General features: G+C 37.6%; 2 protein-coding genes across 9 annotated transcripts; one reads left to right on the top strand and one right to left on the bottom strand.

Moving 5' to 3' along the window:
• The first annotated feature begins 106 nt into the window (after positions 1 to 106).
• On the top strand, positions 107 to 14,295 carry LOC103712057 (DDT domain-containing protein DDR4-like). Its single transcript, XM_039117316.1, has 12 exons — positions 107 to 515; positions 603 to 713; positions 2,937 to 3,023; positions 3,116 to 3,153; positions 3,234 to 3,315; positions 7,349 to 7,455; positions 7,576 to 7,732; positions 9,576 to 9,668; positions 9,773 to 9,896; positions 11,943 to 11,985; positions 12,070 to 12,255; positions 12,338 to 14,295. The coding sequence occupies exons 1-12, from the start codon at positions 207 to 209 to the stop codon at positions 13,068 to 13,070; spliced, it is 2,070 nt and encodes a 689-aa protein (XP_038973244.1). The 5' UTR covers positions 107 to 206; the 3' UTR covers positions 13,071 to 14,295.
• A 969-nt stretch (positions 14,296 to 15,264) lies between these two features.
• LOC103712058 (protein EARLY FLOWERING 5-like) lies at positions 15,265 to 27,381 on the bottom strand. 8 transcript variants are annotated; one of them, XM_008798442.4, is made up of 10 exons: positions 23,431 to 23,522; positions 19,465 to 21,339; positions 19,279 to 19,358; positions 19,074 to 19,180; positions 18,643 to 18,692; positions 18,484 to 18,553; positions 18,327 to 18,408; positions 17,819 to 18,234; positions 16,739 to 17,269; positions 15,265 to 15,931 (listed from the first exon to the last, which is right to left on the bottom strand). In XM_008798442.4, the coding sequence occupies exons 5-10, from the start codon at positions 18,675 to 18,677 to the stop codon at positions 15,710 to 15,712; spliced, it is 1,356 nt and encodes a 451-aa protein (XP_008796664.2). In that variant the 5' UTR covers positions 18,678 to 18,692; positions 19,074 to 19,180; positions 19,279 to 19,358; positions 19,465 to 21,339; positions 23,431 to 23,522; the 3' UTR covers positions 15,265 to 15,709. The 8 variants fall into 8 exon arrangements, with proteins under 8 accessions (XP_008796664.2, XP_008796662.2, XP_017699526.2 ...); XM_008798440.4 differs by having other exon boundaries at positions 19,099 to 19,180; XM_017844037.3 differs by having other exon boundaries at positions 19,099 to 19,172.
• Positions 27,382 to 27,845: the final 464 nt, after the last annotated feature.

Raw genomic sequence — 27,845 nt, 5'->3', positions numbered from 1 at the left:
CCCCAAACCTTCCCCCAACCCCAAGCCCCCCTTTCCCCTCTAAATGGGCTCCGGTTCTCCACCATGCCGTCGCCCTCCGCCCCTCTCGCCCTCCCGCGCCCGTCTCTCCCATCTATTCCTTTCCCTCTCCCCACCCAAAACCCTCGCCTCCGCCCGATCTCCGCCCTAATCCCCCTCCCTGCCAGCCCGTTCCGCCGGATTCCCTTATGTCCGAAGAATCCCCAGCCGCGCCGCCCCCCAGGGACGGATCCGCGTCCGAGGAGCAGTGGCACCCGGAGCAGGCAGCCCGCAAGCCCCGCTTCCCCAGGGCCTGCACCGCCCGCCCCGCCTCCGCCCCCAAACCGGCGGCGGCCCCCGCCGCCGAGCGCCGGCCGGTCACCCGGCGGGAGAAGGAGGGCCAGCAGCAATGCAACCGGATCATCACCCCCCTCGTCAGCCCCCCGCCCCATTCGCAGGGTCCGCGCTGGGAGCTCCGGTCCATGTGGGAGCTCGCCTCCGTCCTCGACTTCCTCTATGTGAGAGCGCCTTCCTCCCTCCCCGATCATTCTTTTTCGTAGAGGTTTTCTTAGTGCCGCCGTGGTTCTTGTTCTTTTGGCTGTTAGGTTTTCAGACCGCTTCTCAACATCGCCGTTGAGTTCTCCGCGGAAGAGCTCGAGACAGCGTTGATCACGCCCAACAGCACCCTGTCTGACATACACATGCCTCTGTTAAAGGTTAGTTCTTGATGGTTTGGATGGATAATTTGTTACTTTCTGTTCGGTTTCTTGCATCATGTTGTTTCAAGAACTGTATTTTTCCAGAGGGAAAAGGGTGGAAAGTTCTGATTTTGCTTCTCTGAAAAGTCTGCATCCTTCTAGACTGGAGCGGGACTCTGGATTTTTCAAGAAACCATTGCAGTTGTTTTTAATTGATATCTGAGTGACATTGAAAGTTGTGATCTATCTTGCTCGATTATTTAATGGTTTTTTCTGCAACCAACGGTCATTGGATTGAACCTAGGCATAGCTATGGCGGTATGAGTCCTTAATGTAGATGATAGCTATAAAAGTTATAGTGCAAATTTCAAAGGCTTGTTTCTGCATATTCATAAAGTAAATGCAAATTTCAAAAGCTTGTTTCTGCATATTCATAAAGTAATGCAATGTTGCTTTTTATTGTGCTCTTACTTGCTGAGATATGAATCTGCAAATGGAAAAAAAAGAGAAAAATTTCCATGAAGCTAAAGGTAAAGGTTGCCTTGCCACGTGCCTAACTGCATCATGAATCTTTCGTTTTATCATATACATGTCCTAAATATCCCATGCTATGTATGCCTTCATAGTGGCAATTGATAACCCTTTTTCCTCCATCGCTGCTTTGCTCAATTGTGATTAATGTCTTTAGAAGCCTTTAAGTTCTGCTAATCATGAATTTTTCCTTATCTCTGACTGTTATTTTATCAACTATACAAATTTTCATCTGGTAGACAGCTATTTTGAAAGACTTTCTAGGTGTTCTTACGAAATGCACCCATCCTTTTCTTGCAGTTTTGGTGAACACTAGATTTTGGCTTTTAAGTTGCATGATAATAACTTGTAGAGTAAATAAGTGGATAGAATGCTAATCATAGAATATGATTATTAGCATTATCATTTATCCTATTCGGTGGCAAGGTTTATGTGCATGGAGTGGTCAGGAATGTCATGTGCACTTGCTTGGACAGTGCATTTGGACTGTGCCATTAATAACTCATATGTCCAGACTTTATCATTGTCGATCTTTTTTTGTTCCGAACATCTATGATTTTAAAAGATGACGCCGCATTCAAGCTAAAATTAATTTAGTCCGTATGTTCAATTTGACTAACTTCATTGATTATGGTCTAATGATGTCAATCATTTACAAGATGTGTTCATAAAATGAAAATCATGGCTATATTTGGTGAAAACTGAAATTAGGATAAGGCTGCAATCAGAATTTATGGTTTTCTTCATCTTCTTTTGCTATCTTGGATCAATTGAATAGAAGATAGACATAAATAAAGGCAGATTTTATATAGGCAAAGCGTTATGGACAAGTCAAATGGTGTCTTTGACATGTTCTATTGTTTGCAACTTTATTAAGGGAAGATATCATAGGACAAAACTATAATCTTGTACGCATCAAAATGTTAGAGACTCAAAAAGAGTCCAATAAAACTATGAAGCTACTAGAATGAGAATTTTTAGGTGGTTGGAGGAATTACTAATTGTTCTCCATGGATAGAAAAGTCGGTTGAAGCTGGCGATGTGTTGTTAAAACAGAGGAAGCTTTAGTTTCACCTATTTGGAGTCATCTTGCACTCCTATCTCCATCAAATAAAAACCTTTAATACCTCTTACAAAATTCCCTTCTTTATGCTCTCCACTTTCAGCTAGTAACAACTGCATAATTATGGATCTTCTGTTTATCAAAAATTCCAAATTATGTGATTTTTCTTTTTCTTTTTTTTTAAGTGCATGGTTTGCTGAATTTTTAGTTGTGAAAGTACACTTATGATGTCATTTGACCTCTTGTTTATGCGATAAAAAAGAGGAATATCTTGTTGAAAATCTGGGCTCATATGTCGTGCAAATTATGTTGGCATATTCAGTTGGTTGTATTCTATATTTTCGTATATTCCATCAACTCTCTTGCTCTGGAGTTGATGCAAGTTTAATATGTTTTTTTTTAACCCACATTATAATTTAGTATGTATTGATGACAATCAGTGATCTGTGATTTAGTGCAGTTGCTAGACTCAGTTCTGGTTAACTTTTTGATGCTTTAAAAAATTTGCTCTGCCACTTCTATACCTTGCTGTGAATTATATAAACACAGCCTGTTAAGTCTGGGGTTTAGATTATATTGTTACAACTTATAAACAAGCTTTGACATGGAATCTTGTCGTTATTGTTCCTATTTTTGCACATTTATAGGCTATCCCTCCTGTTACCCGTATGGCTCTGGGGCGTGCAACCTGGGTTACAGTATTGTGCAGGAAGTTAAGAGATTGGTGGCACTGGGTATGTAGCATACACGATTTGGCCAGATGAAATGATTATAAAAAGTGGCTATTCATTAATATATATGGGCTAACAAAAACATTGTATTGCAGGTTGCTGATGGTGAGATACCAATTGTTGCATCACATGGGTGAGAAATTCAAACTTCTGGAGCCAAGTATATTGAAATGTATATATCGAATTGAGTTTCTGAAATCTTCACTTGTTTAGGGCGGAGGTTGAAACATACAAGACTCTTGATCCTGGGACCCGTGTAGTGATTTTGAAGGCACTATGCGACATCCGTGTTGAGGTGTCTCTTAACTGATAATTCTCCAGTAGCCTTCTTTTAGTTCAACAACAATATAAATCAGCTTGTGTACATCATAGTTTTCTAATTCTTTTATGTTTGTCTTGGTTCTTGTGTATAAACTTGCGGTCTATGGGTCATGCTCCCTTTTCCTGCATTAACTAGCTTGGTTTTACATTCAGATTACTTTGATATGCAATTGAAGTTTGTTATGCGAAGTTAATTACATAGATGTAATAAATTGTAAATATGACTACAAACTCTCCATCTGTTTGGAAACTAAATAATCTAATGTGACTATCTTAGAATTCGATGTAGCTGTAGATGTAGTTGTAAAATTATAATAGAAGTTTCTAGATTTTCTTGACATTCTATGTAAATATAAATCCTTGTTTTATTATGGAATGTTAAGAGTAATATTACCCTTTGCAGAAATTGTGGACACTTTTTTGGTTAATTCACATAGTCATGTGCTGTTTCATTAATTTGTTTCTAAAAATTCTTTTGATTTTTCTGTGCTTCTTACATTTGTATCATAATTGTCTTTCTAATGGATTTCAATATGACCCTGATGATGTTTAGATCTTACTAAATTTTAAACGATAATTAATTTGAACCCAATTTTGAAAATTTTGCTTCTGAGTTTGGTTTTTTGAGTTTAATGTATAAAGAAGAAGATACAAACCCAATTGATTAAGCTGTTGATTCGCGCATACAAATAAAAGAGGTTCAACTGCTTAGATTTTGCACAACCACATATTTCTAGTTTTCGAAAGAATTTTGCAGAGGCTCTGGATCTAAACCAGTTGATTTTGGTTTTAGATAACATCCATATGAGATATTAGCTGTAACTGAAGGATTGATGGAGATGGCAGTGCCTGGATCCTTAGGGTTAAGGGGACCATGAAAAAATTAATCACTAACAGGAAATAAGAATCATGAAATTCAGAAAAAGTACATAAAAAAGGATAAACTAAAGAAACAAGAAAGAACAATAAATAAGTTAAGACAATATTATATTTTCTATCCTTAGGACATAACAATACACTTTTTCGAAAGAATTCTATTTAAAGACTTAAAGTTGACAGAAGTCGAAGGGATGCTGGAAATTTGATGGCAAGTGTTAATTTCTTCATTCCAGATTTAATAATATTCTGTGAATGACGATTACTAGCATTTGTTATGTGCAATATATGTAATTTGTGCACGACTATGATACCATCTCATATGATGTATCTAGCTGCAAGTTGTTTCTCATGGTTAGTTTTGATCATAGGCTACCATCATCTTTTTCTATTTATGTGAATAATTTGGAAATGATTACATGTATGGACACGATCCCTTCAGATGTTATGTATATGATATGATACTCAAGGGCAGATGGTCAAGATTTGTTTTGCCAAATGGTGGGCTTGTATATAGTTTAGCTAGATATTCCTAATGGAGATAGGCTGCATATAAAGAGAATGGGTGTGTTTATGAGGCTCCACCATTTGAAAAGAATGAAATTGGAAAAGAAAGAAGAGCTGTGGGAAAGTTGGAATACAAAAAAAGAGTTGACTCTCTGATGGAAGTGGAGTCAGAGAGTCATGGAGTCATGTGAGAGTTCCCTTCATGTAATATGATAGATATGAATAAACAGGGGGCACAATGAATTTGATTGAAGAACCACCTGAACAGATGAATGCATCATTTCGATGATCAAATCTTAGTCAAAGAGATACATTCTGTTGAGAGATTGATGTAAACATGATCCTCTAGCCATACAATTATGGAGAGATCAATGGCTTGCTATCCATTCAAGACATCAGTCGTGGTCTAGGAAGTTAGCACAGGAATGAAGATCATTGGTCAAAGAATGGTGTATCGGATAACCATACAGTACAACTTCTATAGGAGAGAAAAGGGTCCGAAACATCTTTTTCTTTTAGAAAAGGTACTGATGGGTTACTGATTACTTGAGGGATGGGATCTGCTATTTGTTGTAGAGCGTCAACTATTCATTCTGTTTTTCTAGTTTAAAGAAACTTCGTTTTATGGTGATATCCTACAGACTAGCATTCTATAAACTACAATTAAGTATGTTTTGGAGGGATTTCTAATATCACGAGAGTTAGTCTACTGTTTGGACTGCCTTAAGTAATCAAAAATTGGAGTTCGTTGACATGCTTAATCATTTGATCTTGCATGTATATAACAATCCAACTCTTATTAAAATATCTTTTGTTTACCCTGATATGTTTCTCTTTATTCTTTAATACCTTAAGTTGCACAAATTGACCAGTTGTGTTCTCTTATTAACATCTGAGTGACTGAGTCTATATGGATTTATATCCAGGTTACTCATGTGATAGTGTATTTTGTCCTGACCATTTCTATGTGGTAGCTATGCTAAAAGATATAAGGAAACAAATCAAATATTAATGTGTGGGATCTCAGTTTAAAGGGATTCCGAATACCAATAATGTTAATTGTTAAGAAACATATATAAATGATGGTGTTTAATCCCCAAAAAATATAACAACGAAAAAGCTAGCACTCATTGCTATCAACCAGAATAATAGAAGTTTCAAATGATATGAAAATTTCTATCTTACAGAAAAAGCTAGCTTTCATTATGATAATAGAAGTTTGTCCAATTTTGGACCTCATCATGAGTGTAATTCATGAACGAGTATACAATGTTGCCCCATGTTGAGTCACATGCATGTGTTCATAAAATTTTTAAGAGTAATACAAACATTTGTATGCTGATCTCTAGCTTGAAAGCTTTAAGATTTAGTGCCTCTTTGTTTCTGATTATTTTAGGGCAAAACCTCTTTTGTTAAAGCAAACATATTCACCTAAATGCCTTGATGTACAAAATTGAATATTACCAATTTGAAATCTTATTATCGGTTCCTTAAGCAAAGTGACTTGCAGCCAGAAAATAAAAACAACAACAAAAAAAGTCTGAAACTACTTGTTTTGCCCATGTCATTACCGTACTAGGGAAGGTACTTGGGTGGGTTAAAACGATCAAGAGCTAAACCATATATGTTCCAATCTCTTAAGCTTTACAACCCCAACCCAACCCAACCTGAGGTCAGACCAATTTCACAGATTTTAACCTGAATACAACTCAGGTTAAGTCTGGTCAAGTTGTGCTCAGTTGGGTCTATTCAGGTTAGCTTGGCTTGCGCCAGCTTGTTGTGGGAAATACTGGCTAAATTTGGGTTGAGTCATGTTGAGGGGAAAATGGTTTAGAATTGGGTTGGGTTGCTTGAGCCTTCAACATAAAACCAACTTGACATCAGATTGATATTTGCCGGTGCATGCCACACCCAGCGGAGCATTATATAGGCCCAACCTAACCCGAATTACAGGGTGCCTTAAGTTAGCCCACCCTAAGTTGCACCTCTGCACTGTATCAGTCAATACGGTCCCCTAGTGGCTGGTGCAAACCAACAAGCACAAAACATTAAGATGAAATAATACACATCCTGTACCAAGTGAGTTTTGAACCCTTTTCAGGGCATCCTATATGTTCAATTATCTACCAAAACATAACTTTACAATACTCCAGCTCTTGTATCTAATTGCAGGTTCTTCAGCTACTTTTTTTTCTCTATTGTTTGTCTCTAATTGATGGCAGGCAGTGAAAGCCTACAGAAGTAAGATATTTGTAGTCTGATTTAGTCAATTAACCCAAGGAAATCAGTTTCTTTTTTCCAGTCTAATTCAACTCATGATCTTTCTGATCTCATAATAAGCCTTCTTGTGATTACTGAAATGCCCTATCCCCATGTGCTGTAACTTTATTAAAGTATCTCACAGACTAGATTTATAAGAAGAAGAAGAATTTGTTGATTGAAATCATGTTTATAAAAAAAAACAGGAGTCTATATTACTTAATTAGCACCATTTTTTTTTCTTAACATACTGAGTAGATGGTTCAACTATCTTTTGGACATGTTTCTTGATGTTCATTATTGGTGCCACTCAGATGTGTTCACATGATACTGGAATAGTTGACTTCCACTTATGCATTTTGCAGCAAGAAGACATTAGAAATTATATAGATGATTCCTTAAAACATGGCATTCAGCTTTCAGCATTTCGCAAGGAGCGGATTGGGGGCGATTCACATGGGGTTTCATACTGGTAGCTTGACTAAATTATGATTTTGTTTCAAATAGTGTATATCACTATCTGCAACTGCTGAGAATATTTTCTTATAATTTGATCAAGAACATTTTATTTCTTCAACCATCTTAAATGTAGGTATGAAGATGATCCTATTATTGGTCATCGATTGTATCGTGTAATTAGACAAGTTGACATAAAGAAGGCGAAGGGGAAAGGAGTTCCGCCCCTTCCACCTGCATCTTTCCACTGGGAAGCAGTTGCAACCAACTTAGATGAATTCCTAGAAGTTTCTGTGAGTTTCGTCATATGCATTTCTGCCAAATTTTTTATTTGTTGTCTCTGTTTTGGTGTTTAGTTATGTATGCACTATTTTTGGGGTGATACAGCTCCATATAATGTGTTATAGAATGATGTACCAAAATTTGATGAAAACATGTACTTTTTGGAGCTGATTAAAGAAAATCTTCATTATATTTTGAATAGGGAAACTTCATTTTGCTTTTGTGGCTTCATGATGATGACAGTTTCGCACTTCACGTTCCATTTATGTAACCAAGCTACCTGCTTATTAATGATGTTTCTGTAAAACTATGTTAAACCTGGGCACCTCATGATGCAGATGAACTGTGAAGGGCCAGAAGTTTTGTATTAGATGTTTGCATGCTTGCCAATTAGTGTACAGGTTTCTAAAATATCTCTTTCCATTGAAGCCTTTCGCATGCACTCTTGTCTCTGTTGTTAATTGTGGAAGCATATAAGAGCTTTCAAGAAAAGATCGATTTGGATTGTCTAACTGACTAAAGTAACTCTCTCTTGGTTTTGACATAAATTCCAATTTTTGCAAATATTTCTCTGGCCTAAAAACCTGCAAAATTATTGGCTCAATTCAAGGAATGCTGAACCAGCTGGTACGGGCTGACCGGTATGGGCCATACCTGTCAGCCCGTACCGAACCGATTCAGTTTGGTGTTAAAAAATGGTATCGGCCCGTACCGTCCGATATCGGCTAGGAACTGGTGCGAGCCGGTCGGGTCGCACCAGTTCCAAATTTTTTTGGGCTTTTGGATGCTCAAACCATGCTGAACCAGTGGTACTGGTACGGTTCAGTTCAAATCGGTACAAGACCGGTCCGGTGGCCGACCGGTATGCCTACCGGTACCGGTTCGGCGATCCTTGGCTTAATCACAAATATTGGTTTTTCACTTTGATGAATTTGTATATCATATTTTTTGCGTTTCCCCAAGTTTCAGTTTTTCCCTTGCTGAATTATTCCATAGCACCAATATTTTTTTCCCTTTACTTTTTGTAAGGTTTTCTGTTGATGGCCATACTGGCTTACAGTAGCAAGGCAATTGAAGATATACTGGCTTACAGTAGCAAGGCAATCGAAGATTTATGCAAGCTATCGTGTGGGTTATTTTAAATATATTTTAGCCTGTGATTATGATTTGGTTTTCTTTAACATTATTTCTAATGTTATATCCCATGAGTGACAATTGTCAACTTCTTTCATGTGTTGGCCATTAAAATGAGATGTTGTTTTTCTGCATCTAGAATGTAATTTGCTGTTGTACTATTAGTCATGGCAACTTACAACTCTTGATCTCCAATCAACCATTTATATTGTTTGATAGTGCATTCTTGATTATATGCAACTTACAGTAGCAAGGCAATCAAAGTTTATGCAAGCTATCATATGGGTTATTTTAAATATATTTTAGCCTGTCATTATGATTTGGTTTTCTTTAACATTATTTCTAATGTTATATCCCATGAGTGACAATTGTCAACTTCTTTCGTGTGTTGGCCATTAAAATGAGATGCTGTTTTTCTGCATCTAGAATGTAATTTGCTGTTGTACTATCAGTCATGGCAACTTACAACTCTTTATCTCCAATCAAACATTTATATTGCTTGATAGTCCATTCTTGATTATATGCAACTGTGCTTCAAACAGAAAATAAAAATAATTCTGCCTCATTTTCCACCGCACATATGTTAGTATAGTTCTGATCACATGCATTTGTTCTCCTGCTGCTTTCTTCTCCGCATCTAGTGCCCTAACAGAGTTCTGCATAATTGTACATTTTAACTTTTATTTTTTTTCCCTATTTACTTTTTGTGCTTTTCTCCAGGAGAAACTTTTTTCAAGTAAAAATAGGACAGAAGTCTCACTTGGGAAGAAGTTAAAGTTTGATCTTCTCCCGGAGATTGAGAAAATTCACAAAGTATATGACTTGTCTGCTGCTGCATTTATTGATTAACTTTTATTACAAATAGACAAAGTACTACACAATTCTAAATTATACTGACAATTTCATTGTTCATGCAGAGGAAAGAGAGGCTATTGAAAAAGCAACAGAGAGAAGCCCTCCTTCTTGATAGCTTTCTGACTGCAGATGGGCTTTCCTCAGGCCGCTCTCTTCGTGATAGAAAACCTGTCACCTATACTTTTGGTAAGAACCTGAAGTTAGATAATTATAACGGAAATGTTATCTTGGTATATAATCTTTAAATGTGACCTTGAATCATAGGTTTATAAACAAATAGAATACATGATTTAGAAATATATTTTCATTCATTGATTTTGTAGTTTTTTCTTATTTATTTTGGCATTATTTCTTTTCCATATTTCATTTTTTAGCATTACATTTTTACTCTTCCAACAATCTCATGCTTTGAACAAATAATCCTCCATGTGATATTAGAGAAGGAATAATGTTTTGCATATCGATGAAAAGAGAGTGCGTATACTGAGTTGCACCTCATAGCTTGAGCTTTGCCCAGAAATATCTGGCCACGCTGGACCATTGTGTTATACAAAATAGAGATATTCTATGCATTTTCTCAAACAGTGCATAACCAGACAATTTTTCTTGCATCAGTTCTGCTAAATATGTTTTCAATAATCCAGAAGGTTGTTTGGCCATTCACTGTAGGTTGTCAGTCCAAAAAAGAGAATTCTAAGAGATTAAGAACTCTCAGAAAATAGTTGGTTGTTTCGAAATATGAAGATTTAGTTTGAGTATAAATTTTAAAACCCAAAGAACAAATATTTGGTTTCACTCAGAACTTATATAGAACCTAGGTTTCAAAATTTTAAATGCTGTCCTAAGGGCCATAACATAATTGATCTGTATGAGTAAATGTGCATATATATTTTTTAAAAAGTATTTTATTTAGATTAAAGTGGTAATTTCTACTTTAAAGAAAATTGCAAGCATATTGGTATTTGGTTGCAAGAAAATCAACAAAGAGGTTATTTTTCATGATTTAAGTGATACTTTGTGGTTTCTGAGAGGTTATTAACAGGAAAGAGGAGGGGTTTGTGGAGTAGATTTGGTCTCTTGAATAGTTACCTCCAAATCTGAGCTAGGATCTAATGAATTTTGAGCTCACGCTCACATCCTTTTTTAGATTAATCCCTGCTGTATGAAAATCTCATGAATATATTACTAAACTTTTGAATTTTATATAAATTTCTCTAATCTTTTTATGGAAAATGTTGACATTATATTTTTTTTCTTTGTTTATCTGTAAACATGACTTATTCTTCATACTCATCGGCTTACACTTACATCAGCATTTAAGTGCCATGTATTAAATTGTCACTGTACAGCTGAATGATATAGTGGACCCTAGATAATGCGAAGTATGCATTAACTTCTATTTTAATTTTTTATCTTTTTTTTTTAAAGTTTTATGCTGAAGCATTTAAAACAATTCACTAAATGATCCCAAACAATAAAAAAACCCCCAAAATGATGTTTAATATTTTCTCTCATTTTGTTTCACTTAATTATCTTTTACACTGTTTTAACCTTTTTTTTGGTTTTTAATTTTTGGTTGAGTCTCTGAAACTCAAACCAAAACTTACAAAATTACCAAAACTGAAACCGAGCTTTTTGAACCTTGAATGTAAAACTTCACGGGTTAGACAGTCAGTGGAAGCGATTTTTTTCCTGCTTGTAGTATTTGTAAATTGGCTTCTTTTACTTGAAATGTTTATCGATATGCTGCGTTTGTTGTAACATGGCATAAGGTGATGAATTGATTTTTGTGGCTTTGATATGATTGCCTCGCTTTGAATTTGAGGTATCTGATACTTCCCTTTGAGGGTTTGTTAACTGTCTTATATGGTTACATTTTCTTGGTTTTTAATTCTTGTTCCCAGCAATCAGAAATACTTTTGTATTAATTATATAAATGGATGCGGGACTACTCATGTTAAGATGAAATAGATGATGTTTGTGATTGTATGAATTAGTTATATGGTTTGGGCAGAAGGAAACAGGCATCATGTTATGCAATTTTTAGTATTAAATTGTATGAATTAGTAATATGGGCTGGGCACAAAGGAAACAGGCATCATGTTATGCAATTTTTGGTATTAATTTTTATTGCATTATAGAATATAATTTAGTATTAATTGTGATTTCACTTTTATTGCTGTATTTCCACAAATTAAATTAACAATAGTTTCATTTCAAACAATTTTGCAGATGACTATGACCGGTCAATTAATGAGGCTATAAAAATAACCAAGTATGTCCCTGCCTTAATTCATGTAACATGTTATTCCTTGTTTGATAGGAATCGCAACCTTATATATATATTTTTCTATATTAGGAAAAGACAGCTCTCACCAGAACATGTTGTTAGAAGAGCAGTCAATGCGAAGCCTGAGATATCTAGTAATGGCAGATTGAATGGTCCTTCACAAATCGATCAAGCCTCCTATGATGCAGAGTCTCCAAAATCAAATGATTGTGAAGAAAGTGATGCAGAGCACCAGGCTGAGCCTCTTGACCGCAGGTATCTTTACTGTTCATATCTGCCTTGAGATTTCTTGATTGCACCTAAATTGAATGACTTTTGGTTTATTACTGAATTCTAGCGACCGCCGGAGGAAAAGGCCTCAGAGGTATTCAGATGACTTTGTGGAAGCTGTCTCTGATATTGATGCAGACTTCGACAGCGATGATGACATAGTAGGAGAAGCAGTATATGATGAGGAATATCTTAGAAGCCGGAAGCAGAAGAAGGTGTCAAGTGGTTCAGAAGGGGACGAGGAGTACCATTGGGAGGAAGAAAATACAGAAGAAGATGAGGAAGAAGAGGAATATTCTTTGAGTACCAGTGAAGATTTGGAGGATCAGAAGAACGAATATAAAAAATTTCCAAGTCGAAGTAGGCGGGGAACAAAATTGAGATCTGTTGATGAACTCCAGTCAGGCCTGAGACGTAGCAAGAGGGCCACGCGCCCACGTATTAATTACCAACAATATGAGCTATCAGAAACAGATACAGACTCGGGAAATCCAGCCAAATCCAATGCATCGGAGGCACATTCGGATGCCACTAATGACCTGGAACTTTCGACGGCAAGTCAAGATTCTCAGGATGAGGAAGGTCATGAAGAAATAACAGATCAGAAAATTAATCAGGAGAATGGAGACACTGCAGACAAAGAGCACCGCGAGTCAGTTAAAAAGACAGATAACCCTAGTCAAGATGGGGACGGTGTCCAAAGAAGAAGATTCCTAGACCTGAATGAGCTTGCTCCAGGAACTGGCTTTGAGGATGGGCCTGGCACTTTAATGAAAGATGAAGACATGGACAACTTTTAAGTACTCAAAGAATGATTGGTTCCTCTTATATCTCTCTGGAAGAATCAGTTTGCAATGTGATGCAGTATTCCAAACTCATGTCTGCGGGACTTTCTGTAAGGGTGTATGATAATCCTAATTTTTGTGGATCATGAATGGGTCTTGGGGCATAACAGTGCCAAGAGATGAGAAGGCAGCTTCAAAGATCAAGCTGTCCAAGGCTGTTCCCGAGGGGAAGTCTTAATGATGAGATGGGCAGTCAACTTCTATATATTATCATCCTGAGTTTTATTCGTACTTGGTGATGATTTTGAGGAAATTCTGTATTGGTTGTATCCTGTTCTGCACATCTGGTGTACAATACACATCAATGCTGATCTATAACCAAATTCGTGGGATTTCAATTTGTTGCCTTTCCCTTTCACATGGAGGCGTAATGATTCCAATTTAGTTGAGGATATATATTCCCTTGGAAAAAAGAAAGTGGTTCATCTTGTGATGATTTATATACTTTATATTAAGCATCTTTTAGGTTTTCCTGACTACAGAGATCCTAGCTTCTGAATGTCCTTTAGTTGAATGGTCCAAGGCAGTTGATTTGAATGTGTCATCTCTTATTCATTAACTACAGGAACATGAGAAGCGGCAGTGATTTGGACAATGTGTTTTGGTGGAAAATATTTCTTTTGTTGTTCCTAGTCTTATTGAAAATTATGGACTCATCAGCTATATGATCTTTATGCGACTTGAGTCAGTTGTAACTGATCGCATGATAGCAAGTTAGATATGTGGTTTATCTCAAATGAGCTGCTTCTATGCCTGACGTTTTCTGAAAGAGAATCATTTGGGAGTGGCTAGTCTACAACATTCTTATCATAACTAGTTTCAATTTCGAGCAAATTTTGAGCAGATGTAGCTATTTCAAGCAATTTCAGTATGAAAAGTAGTTGAAAATACCTACCATGTACAACTACAATGCCCACTGCAATGCTCTGATATTAGAAATGGGTGGCCTTGGTCGCCACGCGGGTTTGTACACTTTTGCTCCATCAAAGCACTAGACCTGCTTGAAAGCGTGCAAAATCCCATGCACTTGAGGAAATTTTGTTTCTTTCTTTGTTTTTGTTTCTAAATGAAAATTTTCTTATTCTTTTTTGTTTCAGCTGCTGCTGTTTGTATGAAAACAGAAAACTAAATAGAGCTGCTAGTTGGTTCACAAAGGTCAGGAGTAAAAGATGAATTACTACATTTTATTGCTTACTCCAAGTGTCTCCGATCACACTTTCTACGTTGCTGCAACTTGTTGACGTCTTGCCCAGACATTTTGAAGATGAATGCAGCTTTTAACCGTGTGACCTACAAGAGAACATGGAGGCATCATCGATTATCTCGTAGCTAAACTACGTGTTGTCTGTACAACAAATAGCATGGCAGCTTCAGAAGTTAAAACTATCAGACAGCTAATCCTAACCAGTTAAGCTAAATATGACAATGGATTTAATTTGCCAATAAATGATCCCAGATTGGCTCGATTCTCACCATGCTGGCTCCGGTAATCAAAATCGGGAGGGTGTAACAGCAGCTGAAACTCAAAACTAATTTTTCTGACTACTCTGTTACCAGTACCCAGGTGGATTCTTTTACGACTGCAGAATTAGCTCTTCGCCTGATAATAGCTGACCATCTACCGCTATCATGCTGAACGATGTATATACTAGTTGGGAGGAGCTTTCAAATTGGGAGGACAAATCATGCCCTTGGATCACTCACTTTGAGAGCTTTACAATTTCTTGATTTCAAGCATTCCACTGGTCGCCTAATTACAACGCTAAATCGAAAGTCCTTTTTTAATATGCAACACACAAATATTCCTCCAGTGGGGAAGAACTTCCAAATTGGGAGGGCATTATGATGACTTCGATCATAGCCACCAGATACAGAATCACTTGATGCATTGTAGTCTGAACAATTAAGCTCCATATGATCGCAATGGCTTACATCTGTGGCCTAGCACTTTGTCAGGAGCTGTGTCACGAAAGCCTAAAACTTACATAATGTTTTGGCAAATCTCAAAGTCTTAGAAAGCCATGCATCTGATATGAAACCTTTTTAACAGAGGAAGATGCTGGAGGCAACTGTTTCATTCACTGGTTCAAATCAGGCGCTGTGGAAAACTGGGTTTTCATCATTGTTGTGGCAGATTATAAAATCTGAATTTGGGGCTCTGTAAAGATTCAACTAGCTTTTGATTGATTAGCCTGTTCTGCTCATGTCCTTCAAGAACAAATAAAATGGTCCCTGAATCCAGTGATAATTCTAATAATGGTTCACTGTGTCACAACATAAAACATATGTAGAACAATCTCGTTACAGCACGAACTATCGAAACATCATATGTTTTTGTGCATGAAACAAGAAGACTTTGCCTCATATTTACTCGTCCATTTAATCCCAAAGAGAGAACATCAGTGTTGAAAATTCCAGAGGCTGGTTCCTGGTTGTAGTGAAAGTGATTCCAGAGAAGGGCCATAAAAAAGGCCATGAAAATAATCAAATAGAATTTTCACCAGGCACAGAGCGCCAATCATTAACAAGGGCCTGAATATTTGCTGATCAGACAGGAGTTTGTTAGCCTTCATACTGCCATCTCATCACTAAGCCTAACCATCCAGGGCACCCAGGGCTTTCATGTCCTCCAAGAAGGCCATATATGAGTCATCAATGCTCTGTGCCTTTGGTGCTGATGAGGCAGCCGCTGTCTCTGACTTCCCAATGGCTGTGGGGGCTGAAGGCCTGGGAGCTGTAGCTGCTGTTGAGAGCTGTGGTTTTGGTTTTGGTTTTGGAAGAGCAGTCTGTCTTCTCACACGCACTGATGCAGGAACCTGTCCAGAACCCCCAAAGAAACATTGGTTATACAGCATGAGCAAGGGTGGATGTGATCGCTAGAGGCAAACAGAACTAAAACTGGCACGTCATGGTAAACTAAAGAGAGAGAAAAACAAGGTACGTTAATATCGCCAAGATTCTAGCTCTGGCCCGTCATGGTATTCAACTCTTCCTTGATAAAGCATTTGAAAACATATTTTTCTCAGTAAATACATCAAACAAAAGGCAACCGGAATACAGAGGAAAACTCGAACTTAGACTTGACAGATTTACTGAAAGAATGCCAAATGCTCCAATAATCCAGATAACGAAAGTGAAATCAAGACATCATCAACTATAGTACTGTCTCTACAACACCTAAGCAAAAGCATTTTGAAGGATGATGATTTTACTCTGATTTGGAAATTCTAAAATCATTGGTTCTGTAATACCTCTTCAAACAACATGACACAGCATTTCAACTAACATGATAGAGTAGTGTTTCTTCTCTCCTCAATTACAGAACTTATCTAAGGGAAACATGACTTATATCACCAAGGGATATCCAAGGAGACTGGACTTGCATCACCAAAAGATATTTCTAAGTCATCTTGATGACAGGACTGGAACAAACCAACTCATGGAATCCAGATCACACAACATGGTTTCAGTTTACCCCAAGCAGGGGTGATTTTGATTGACTGAGTATAATAAAACAACAGCATAGGATTCAACAGATTATGAAAAAAATGCAATATTTCCAATACAAAGGAAATGTTACATGTAATGCACGGCAAATAATTAGCAGAATGGTTAAAACATACCATAGCTGTTAGTTCTGGGGTGTGCTGAGCTAGTGGTCTCCTAACAACAGTAGATGCAGCTGATTTGACATATGATGGCTTCTGAGGTGGAGCGGGCTTCAAGGCAGCAAGATCATCATCTTGAGTAGGAGGAAGACCTGGAGGAACTGGAGGCCTCAGAACTCCAGGTGGTCCGGGGGGTGCAGCAAAAGGTGGCCTAGGAATTTGTGGTGGAACCATGCCCGGAGGAGCAGGTCTGTTAGGAACTCCAGGAACCATCAATGGAGGCCTGATTTCTGGTGGAGGTGGGGGGAAGCGTGCAACACCTGGAGGCATCACATCGTGTTGTAAAGGGTGGATCAAAGGAAGTCTGTGAGGCATTGGGGGTGGTTGCCTTGGAGGTGGTGGCAGCAATGGTGCCATCTTAGAATTGTCATTCGAGATTGAAGCGATATTTGCACTAGATTCAGATGCTGTGGCATCAGACTGGCTATTTGCAGATTTTGTTGGTAGCCCAGGTGGTGGCGGAGGCGGAGGGAGCACAGCTGTCGCCTGCAAAAGAGATACTCTTCAGACATTCCAGTTTAGGTAAAGTTTAGGAAATAGGATTATATGTTTTGAAAATCCTGCTGGATCAGATATGGAACTTTAGAATTCTCAAAGGGCTTTCTTAATAATTGGCATTAAATATTTATCAGAGCAAATCATAAAAAACCAACAGAAAATGTCCCCAAAACATAATATCTTGCAAAATTTCAAAAAAATAAGTAAATCAACTTTTTTCTAAAAAGAAGGAAAGGCAGACAGACAACAGAGTCATAGCTCCTCCAAATGATCAAAGACATGATCAAAGAAATATAAGGAAAATATTTTCAAAAACATCTTATGGTCAGTGCATGAGATACACTTGCAATGGGAGGCATATGGGCAAAGAAACCTGAAACACTGCTAGAAGAAATATTTTTTACATAGTATAAGATACAAGAAAGCTCTATAGTATAAGGTACAAGAAAACATAAGTGAAAAACTATGAACTAATGAATAGAGTGATAAGATACAACTCTGAACAACCACAGTAACCAACTGATGTTAAAGAAATACCTGATCAGATTCTTTGAGACTTATGCGCTCTGTTGCTGCATTTTTGCTATTATCAAATTCTCTTCCATTTGTACCTGGTGGAGGAAGATGGGAAGGCTGCTGGAGTGGTGGGGGTGGGGGTGGAGGCCGCGATGTCTGAGCTGCAACTGGTTCTTTGGGTGGCGGTCCTGGAGGTGGTGGGGGAGGAGGTAATGATGCTTTTGAATCAGCCATTGGCTTGGGTGGGACTGGTGGTGGGGGCGGCAAAGGTATAGATGCAGGTACAGCAGATTCATCAACAGAAGTCATTTCACCAGAGGCTGGCAAGGGGGGTGGTGGGGGTGGAGGGGGAGGAGGTACAGACAGAGTTGCTTCTTCTGACTCTGACTTTGATGTTGATGCTGCACCACTCGAAGTTGGCAATGGTATCCTGGGTCCTGCAGCATATTAGTCAGAAAAAAGCAATTAGAACAGAAAAATTGTGCGATCGATAAAATATAAATCGGGAAATAGGATGAGAACAACAAACCTATAGAAGACTTATACATGGGAGGTTTTCCAGGAGGTGGTGCCCCTGTTGGGTTTAATGTAGGATGATAGTAAACTGAGTCCTGCATCCATAAGCTGAATTAGATGCATCCAGGTATAAATTTTAGCAGTAATATAACTCATATTCAGATACATACCTCAGGCTTTGGATGTTTAGATCTTTCCTCTTCTTCTGCAGTTGTTCGTCTTCGAGGGGGACCCAAATGGCTGGTAACAAAGTAAAACATGCAAAAGAAACATTAACAGACTGCCATATTATACGAAAAAGTAGATCAAATTCATGAAATAAACATCACCTGAACATTACTGGTGCCTCTCCTTTTTCAAGCATTTTCTCTTCATACTCCTGTTCAAAGATAAGGTAAGGAGAGGATGTGAACAAATTCAGCAATGTAGAGAATCATTATCAGATGTTTACAGAAATTTATAAGAGTTGTGATGACACAAGGGTAATAAAGATAATAAAGTTGGTTTCAACTTGACTCATTTCCTGCTTAGTATAATATTTAGTCATGTTATCCATCTTACTAGGTCCAGTAACATGGTCATCTACTTTTTCCTAGTCTAGCTTCCAGTTTTCAATAATTTAAACCAGATCTGATTCCCATCTGACCAAAATATTAATGTTAATGAAAGCCCTTTCTCCCGTGTCTCCAAAACACAATAATCTTTTGGTCTATATCTTCCTTTAATTGAAAACCATGCGATTCTTACTGAAGATATCCACCTTTTTGTTTCAGAAATGCACCCACCATTGCCTTGTTTGAATTGATATCAAATAACCAGCCATGTGCGCACATAGCCACCGACACATGTAGCCACCAACCTGGTAACCTAATCATGCAGATGCATATATGTAAAGAATGATTACAGAAACACACACGCTGGGGAACACAGAAAAAACATCCAACATAAAAAATAACAAAATTTACCCTTTGAATAAAGATATGTAAACATTGTTAGACATTTATTTGCATCAAAGGCTGCACCATTTGCCAGTATGCTGTCATATCTACATTACAGAAAGAACCAGGTTTACTGAAAACTAAGACTTCAAAGTTTAACAAATAACCAATATAAGTTATTTTCTTTTGTTCTAAAAAAATTAAAATAATTACCCTTAAGAAAGGATGAAGGTGCTGCTTGCCACACTCATGTCAATCACAGGTAGGCATTTAGACCTTGTAGATCATATCCAAAAATTTAGATTCCCATTTGGCAATCCCCATCTCCAAAATTTTGGTAGTCAATGTAAGCTTCAATTTTCCATCCAAGAAGAATTAAAGCTCCAGACATCCATTATAAGGAAAAAGGATTGTTAGAAGAAAATGGAACTAGATTTATGTATGAATATGGAAAAGACAATGAACAAAATGAGATAGAGTAGACCAGAGTCAAGGCCAAGATTGATAAGGGTAGTGCAAGGTTTGCCATCCCAATACTGGATCCGTACTGATATTATCCTATTACAGTCTTGGTACGCGGTGTGGTACGCCTAGGTTCGGCGTACGGAGTATCGGTGTAGTACGATATAGCATATCGGTTCGACGCCGGTATGGTATAGTACCAATCTAACAGCTATAAACAACAACATATAGGATTGAAGTTGTTCAAATAAAGGTAGTATAAGCAGGTGCAGCAACATAAAATTCAGATATGAAGAAAAGTGGTTTATAGATTATCATTTGGAAGGATTGTAGAGTGTAGGTGTTCGAGGTGGGCATGGGGCATAAAATTGACATGGAGACAAAAGATCAAGAGTGATGTGTAGTGAAGAGACATAGGCATAACAAAAGTCTTCCCAAAGTTGGCTAGGGTACAAGATTTTCATGGAAACAATCTGGAATGTTAGCATTTTGTCTCATATCAAGAGATTATTTGAGGTAAAAGATGTGGTAGAGATGCTTTTCTACATGTGTTTCACTGTAAAAAGCAATAAAGTAGTTTGTGCAATAAAGGTAGATCATAGAATGTACCACGTACAAAATTTCTCCATGCTTTCAAGATTAGTGTTGGTTTACATTCCCTTAATATATGTAGATCATAATGTCTTAATTCTGCCTAAGTGGGCTTTTCCTCTGAGTCAACCGAACATCTAAATCCCTTCTATTCTTTGTGGGATCCTATTCGAGCTGTTGAGTCTCAATAATCATCTTTCTGGAGTCGCCGATCAATCCTCTGCTGATCATGTTCACCTGATTGAAATTTCATTCCCCCTTTTTGGGCCCCAGGGAGTAATCTGTTCCAGCAAGCAAGCAAAGGATACAACACCAAAATCCAAGACTACAAGCAAAGCGAAAGCCTCTCCTCTATAAGGAAAGCTACAAAAGCTGGCCAGACTACAAGTAAAGCGAAAGCCTCTCCTCTATGAGGAAAGCTACGAAAGCTGGCCAGACTATCAGATAGCAAGCAGGGAACACTCCTACAGTCAAAGATGTAAGGCATTGAGGGGAAGGAAGGGTTCTGGGATGAGAAGGAAAAAAGCTATAAGATAGCAAACAAGGAACACCCTTTAAAAAGAAAAGAAAGCTATATAAGCTGGCTAGACCACCAGATAGCCAACAAGGAACACCCTTTAAAAGGAAAAACATAGGCACACAACCTTATATGTAGGGCAGGACCCTTAATGTAGGAGCACAATAGTTACAAGTTGGTATGGTAGCTGGATTAAGCTTTAACCCATGAAATGGAAATTTCTCTTTTTTCCAACATGCACTGATAGTTGATTAAGCTATAACCCTTAAGATTGAAACATAGGCACACAACCTTGTATATTCCAACATGCACTGATAGTTGATTAATTGTCGAGATTGTCCATCCAGCTTTCCTCTTTTTTCCAATTTAATATCATGAAATGGAAATTTCTGCACGTGGTAAGTGATTTGATTGAATTTGCAATCTCAATATGAAAGCACGCGCCATCCAATGATCCATCTCATCGAACATGGCGATCACAGTTGAATTCAAAACTAGCAAAGGTACACTTCAAACCACTGCAACAAAAAAAAATACTAAGATATGTTCCAGTGTAGAGAAACTAACTCTCATGAAAGAAGGTTGAGCACCAAAGTTGCAGAAAAACATTCATTGGCATCACAAACAAACATGATTTCAGAAATTTATGCAAAAGAGCAAATAAAATTTGATCCACAAGATTTTCCTAGTCATCTTGTTGAATTATAACATCTCTGACCAATATGATCGATGACATAATTCAATTTCAAGGTACTCCTCTCTTAAACTTAATTCAGCATCAAGAAGTTAGGTATTTACCAATTAATAAGATTCTCCAGTAGTTAAGTCCTACCAATAAGGATTTTCAATAATAGAAGAACCAAAACTCTAGTCACTCCCATCAGTACGGAATAACCCATTTCACAGCCTTTAAATACAATACAAAATAATAACTTCAAAGTGGTTCTAGAAAGCCTAAATTTCTCGTAATAGACATCGTTGTACCCAGTGTCCGCCGAGCCGACCGAACTGGTGCACCTGTGGGCTCTGGTACCGGTTGGAACCGATGCCGAACTGGAACCAAAAAAAAAAAAGGATGACGTGCGCGCGCGGACGCGTTTTAGCCACAGATTCCTGCACGTGGAATCGCGCGCGGGACGAGCAATTCCCCGCTCGCGGGCGCACGGGCGCGCTGCCCGCGTGCGGAAAGATTTTTTCTTTTCTTTTCTTTTTTTCCTTCCCTTCTTCTTCCTCCTCCCCGAACCCTCTCCTCTTCTTTCTTCCCCTCTCTCCTCCTCTCTTCTCCTCTCTTTCCCCCCTTCTCCCGCGAGCAAGGAAGGAACCGTTGGGAGGGCTGCGCGCGCGTCAAGGTGCTCGGGAGGGGGTTGGCTCAAGGTACGTTGAACCGTCTTCTTCTTCTCCTCTTCTTCTTCCTCCTCTTCCTCTTCTTTTTTCCTCTTCTCCTCTTTCTCTTCCTTCTTCTTCCCCGCTCGGTACCGGCCCTGAACCGTTTTATGTGGTTGTACCGTACCAGTGGGGGTCGGTCCTGGTACGGTACATGTTGAACTAGCCGGTACGGGCCGGTTCAGCAAACCTTGGTTGTACCACTAATAAATCTATTTAGAAAGATAAAACAGAAATCAAAAAGAAAAAGGAATCATTACCTGTACTGAACTTATGACAAAAGATATCCAAAGTGGTTCAGTTTATGTGTGCAACGTCTCCACTAATGTCTCCACTAATGCCTTTTCCTTTCCCACATAAGTCATGAACAAAATAGAAGACCCCAAGCGAGACCAATAATATTATAGGAAAAGCCGGCAAGGCCTGGAGTGCATCAATCAGATTTTACAAAACAAACTCAAACTCTTTAAAATTTAACTGCACAGATCTGGAAGGTCATTCTTCCGGCAATCTTTGATTGTTATTACTAATAGAGAAAAGTTTGGTAACCTTTGTTCTTAAACAACCTTGCTTTTCATCTGACTGGACCCCATGCAATTACTTCAAAGAAAAGATGAGAGAGTTGTTTGATTGAAACAGCAATTGTTCATTCAAAACATCAGAGCGACACGAGTTAGGAATATCTATATGTGACACTAGTTAGGAATATCTATATGTGCGTTAAGACACCCTATGGTGAGCATGCATAATCGCCATAAACCACCACACCAGCAGTATCAGAATATCTGTGCAACTAAACATTAAGCATAAAAACTGAGTAACTGTTTAAAATCATACATGTCATTTAGATTTTAGAATGTAGATAATGCTTATCCATCATACCATAGGCTTCAAATGCATGCACAATGCATGTCAAAGCGCGATGAGTTGTACCCCAAGGAAATTCATTCCAAACTAGCCCTCATATGCCTAGGTTCTTAAAGATGGACTTCAAAACCTTTTTAGACATGGGAACTAGAACTATTTGAATCAGGAAACAACGATTAATAATGAAAAATGAGAATTGGCATTAGTCACTTCTACAAAACACATTTCCAAAAATTTACCAAAATCTTAAGGGGCCTTCAAAGATTTTTACCTTCAAAATACAGCAATAAATACTCAAAAATATACAATGTAAGAAGCAGTGAATGATTAAAAGGACAAGAATAAAATAAAAGAATTACCTTCCTTTTCTTCAAAACTAGGTTAAGTGTGTCTTCAAGCTGTCTCTTCTTATGTTTTCTCGCCTTGTCTAGAGCACCATCTGCTTCTGCATCAATCAACGGCAAGTATAGGTATCAATATTTGTTAACAGAATCATCATTCATCCATGTTAACAATCCAACATTTCAAGTGGCCATATTTTCTATCCTTCTGTAAATACCAACAAAAACTGGTAAAGACACAAGAAACTGAATAAACCTACTCCAAAATTTGGGACACAAGTAAGAATATGAACACCGTTTACAGCATATTTAAAGAACTTAATATAAAATATACGCAAATAAATAAAATTTAAGTAAAGATAGATATTAGTTTATAGATGATTTCTCATTTATAATTAATAGTATAATGTCTGTAAATGACTTGCATAAGGACAGACATTCAAATTGACCACAGTTTTTAAGCCTCCTTGAAGCAGTGAATCTACTAGAGCAAAGGATAGCAATGCAAAATACACAGCTTCATTTTGAATATATCCATGAATTTTCCATGATGTATGATTGTAAAAGTTGGCATCAATATTAATATAAGAAGTATAAATATGAATATATTGTAGAAACCATCTCGGCATCAGCACTTTTGACCCTTGCTCCATTAGGTGCTGCTGCAACCTTTGGCTAGTTGTTGCAATAACCAGGAGCCCCAGCAATATGTTGCATGAAGAGTCCACCACCAACTAGTCACTCAAATTTAACCACAACTAATCCATGAATTGTTCTAGTTAAATCCTTATTTTCCATCCTATTATATTTAAACATCTTGCAGTGAAATGGAAAAAATAGACATTCTATTCAGCAATCCAAAATATTGATCTTTTCTTCTTTGCTAATCTTAGTTCATGAACCTTACTTTTACTTTTCAAGCTCTCTCAAAAATCATGTAAATTAAAAATTCAGCAATCAGAAAACCTAGAGAATATGATTACAGCAGAAGGAAAGGTTAAGATTCTGGAAAAGGAAAGAAATTATTTGACCAGACAAGGCCATTGTCATCAACATATGAAATTATGAATGTATATCATATCCACAAGTTAATGAGCTCTTGACTGTCCCCACTCAGAGAAAAATAATGCAGGCAAATTTCCATGTTCATAGGTGACCACTACACCAAACTAATGAAAGTATTACTAATAAGTTTGTTCCACAGACAGATTAGATCAATTGCCTTGCAGACATCAAGGGCGCCTGATATAAGAAGAATACCAATTCGGAAATGAGCCAACATCATAAAACACAAGTTTACCAGTTCTTTGATGAAGAAACAAGCATCTATATTACCACCAATTAAATCATTATTCGATTAGAAATACATAAACAAGACAAGAGAGGATGATCTTTATTGATTAATTTCCGAGTTGGCGTTTGCAAGTAATTCACTTCTGACTAATTAAACCAATGACAGATGATAAGATGAATTTCTACAAGTAAAATCAAATAAGTCAAAAAGTATTCAGAACTACAAAGTTAATAATCCTACTAAACATTTGAAAGAATCTGCTTGGAAGAATACAATGTCTAAATCACTTACTCATCATTTCTAACTTCTTGATCTGCTCCCTGATGGCATCAGGATCTTTCTTCAAGATCCCAACCTCTCGCACCTTCTTCCTTTCTTTTTTGTTCTGAAACAGGGATTACATTTTTTTTTTAAAAAAAAGAAACATAGCCTGTTAAACTAACCATGATTCAGTCATAAAGACATGGTATTTAACACATGGCTTTAGCCATTAAAATGAACACAGAAATTACTGAATTAGGGGCCACAATATTGAAAGGTTTCAATCAGAACAGTTAACAACGATATCATACAATATTTAGGAGTGTCAAGGTTTGCGATATTGAACAACTATCCGTACAATTAGACAAAAGGTAGGCATATTTTGCAACCTACTGAGTACTTCTGATTAATTAATAAATCATGATTATTATCATGTTCTCTACATCAATAAAAAAATATATTAGCCATAATAAAGAGCAATATACCCAAGGAAACTAAAATATTCAGTAAATTAAAAGTCTTTAGAGTTTAGACAGTTTTGCACAAAAAGTGTTTCGTTTGATATATTTTCAAAAAATATAAAAAAATAAGTCTACAAACTATTAATCTGAAGCATTTTTTGCTAGTAAGAGATAAATGAAGTTTCTCATGCAGTTCTTTGCCTCATATGCATTTACGTGCATATTATTGAAAAGTGAAAAAAAAATAAAGATTTCATTAAAGGACCCTTAGCACAAGCGATGAAATTTCATAACTATAATCCACATATCAATGTGCCAGAACCTTTAGAGAAAGCAATGCCATCAGTGGCATGTATCAAAGCATCAATCTTATAAAAGACATAATACACCTAATAGATTGTTGCAAAAGCCTTGAATAAAAGTCAAAAAAGATCTTGTACAATAATATCAAAAAAAAAAAATCAAGAATTCGTATAGAATGAAATATCTTATCCAGAGCAGAAAAGTGCCATCAAGCAGGTATATGTGTCTGAAATATCTGAGAGACCCCAGAAAAAGGTCTACAAGAGCATCAAGAATAAGGTCAAATCAGTTGTGAAGCGCATATACTGCGAATATACTTGAATAAGTTATAATTAAAATGAAGGAACTGCCCCTAACAATTAGCATAGTAGATGAAAATAAGCAACAAAAACAATGCACAACACAGACAGAGAAAGAGGTATCTAAGGATCCTACATGGGCAAATACAGAGTAATATAACTAAAGCTAGTTGATTAAATCTGGTATTGCAGATTTGTGCTAAATTCCGATAATGTGTCTTTTAGGGCCCAAGCCCTTGGGATAATGATGACTATATGCGAACAGTTTGCGTAGGAAATCCAGGTTGCTACATCATGCCCCATCAGCGGAGAAAAAAGAGAGAATAAACTTTAAAAAACTGAAGTACCTGTGTCCGTACCCATACTGACAGCCTTAATTTCACTATCTTTGAGATTACTTCAGCTGAATTTGGTTTATTAAAATAAAAGTAAGAACAAATTATGTCTCAAACATTTAATAAAGCAGAAACATCAAAACCACAACCATGTTGCCTCTTTAGAAAACCCCAAGCACATCCTACTTTCCCTTAAAAAATAGGGAACTTTATCAAGTACTTGCTCTGCGTGCAATTTTAGCTGCTGTAGTTCTTCATCGTATATCATAATCTTTTCTGATAAACATGGCATGAGATTGGCCCTGGTTTTTTTTTCAGGCACCACATACTACAGATGCTCGATTTTATCCAATAAAAGTGAAAACAAATAAAACAGTAACAGATGCATTAGTTGTATTAAGATGAGAAAAAGATCAAATTTATTATATCTTCCAAAAAATCCAATCTTTTATGGCCATGTTTCAAGAAGATATATTCTCATGAGCAACAAAAACCGATCATACGAGATTTTAGCAGAGAACTCAATCCATCAAAGATATAATAGGGAATGGAAGGAAGAGACCAAATATAGCAGCATCCCATCAAACCGATTCAGGAAACAGGAGAAATCGTCCAATAATAACATCAGAAAAGAAACCCTAGAGAAACGGAGGGAATAGGGATGAGAAGAAATTATTTCTTTTACATACCCTTTTGAGCTCCTTCTTTCGGAGCTCCTTTCGATATGCGTCGGTAGGGTTCATGGCCCTCCCTCCCTTTGTCGTCTTCATCTTCGTCTCCGCCGGCGACGTCGCTGCCGCTGAGATTGAACCAACACGACGAGGCCACCGCCTCCTCTCCGCTCTCTATCCTTCGATCTCTCCCCTTCGCCTCACTTCCTCCCGTGCTCTCCTTCTGGCTTCTCTCCCGGCGTTCCTCGTATTCGATGGTGCGCTGCGAGGACCAGCCTCCTATTGGAAAGCCACCTCTCGCCGGAATTCGATCAAAGACAGCGCCGGATCCGCTCATGTTGAGGTCCGATAAGCCTTATAAATAGGGATGTCGGTGGGGTTGGGTTCGAGTGAAGTTTGGATTCCAATCTGGAGCCAGACCATGAACAAATTGCATAACAGCGGTACCACGTATCGTGCAGGTAACAACGGACCCTAACCTATTACCCTAACCTAGGCCAAGAAACCATGATGAGTCCTGAACATGAGTGGTCGACTGAATTGCCTCTTTTTATGCTCATCATTCCGAAGAGGTCTCATAGATATCGGCAGATATTGTATCCTTTTTTTAGGCTACGTTTTGTATCTTGACTTAGGGCTCGTTTGGTTCGCAGAAAGCATTTTTCCTCCTATAAATATGATTTATGGAAAACAAATTCCTAAAAAGAGGATACATAGGAAAGTATTTTTGGCATGTTTGGTTGACCATAGGAAAATGACAAAGTGCTTATGTTTAGTTGGCCATCCACTTTCCTAGGAAAGTTATGTAT

The sequence above is a fragment of the Phoenix dactylifera genome, unplaced genomic scaffold, assembly GCF_009389715.1.
Source record: "Phoenix dactylifera cultivar Barhee BC4 unplaced genomic scaffold, palm_55x_up_171113_PBpolish2nd_filt_p 000204F, whole genome shotgun sequence".
NCBI lineage: Eukaryota > Viridiplantae > Streptophyta > Magnoliopsida > Arecales > Arecaceae > Phoenix > Phoenix dactylifera.
This window is presented reverse-complemented; position numbering and strand designations above follow the sequence as displayed.

Coding starts and splice junctions, on each gene's coding strand:
- LOC103712057 (XM_039117316.1), top strand. CDS start 207: ATGTCCGAAGAATCCCCAGCCGCGCCGCCCCCCAGGGACGGATCCGCG. Junction 3,154..3,233: donor CCAATTGTTGCATCACATGG/GTGAGAAATTCA, acceptor TCACTTGTTTAG/GGCGGAGGTTGAAACATACA. Junction 9,897..11,942: donor ACCTGTCACCTATACTTTTG/GTAAGAACCTGA, acceptor ACAATTTTGCAG/ATGACTATGACCGGTCAATT.
- LOC103712058 (XM_008798439.4), bottom strand. CDS start 27,135: ATGAAGACGACAAAGGGAGGGAGGGCCATGAACCCTACCGACGCATAT. Junction 18,693..23,430: donor TAGTTTTGAAGAAAAGGAAG/GTAATTCTTTTA, acceptor ATCTTTGAACAG/GAGTATGAAGAGAAAATGCT. Junction 18,409..18,483: donor CTAAACATCCAAAGCCTGAG/GTATGTATCTGA, acceptor TTATGGATGCAG/GACTCAGTTTACTATCATCC.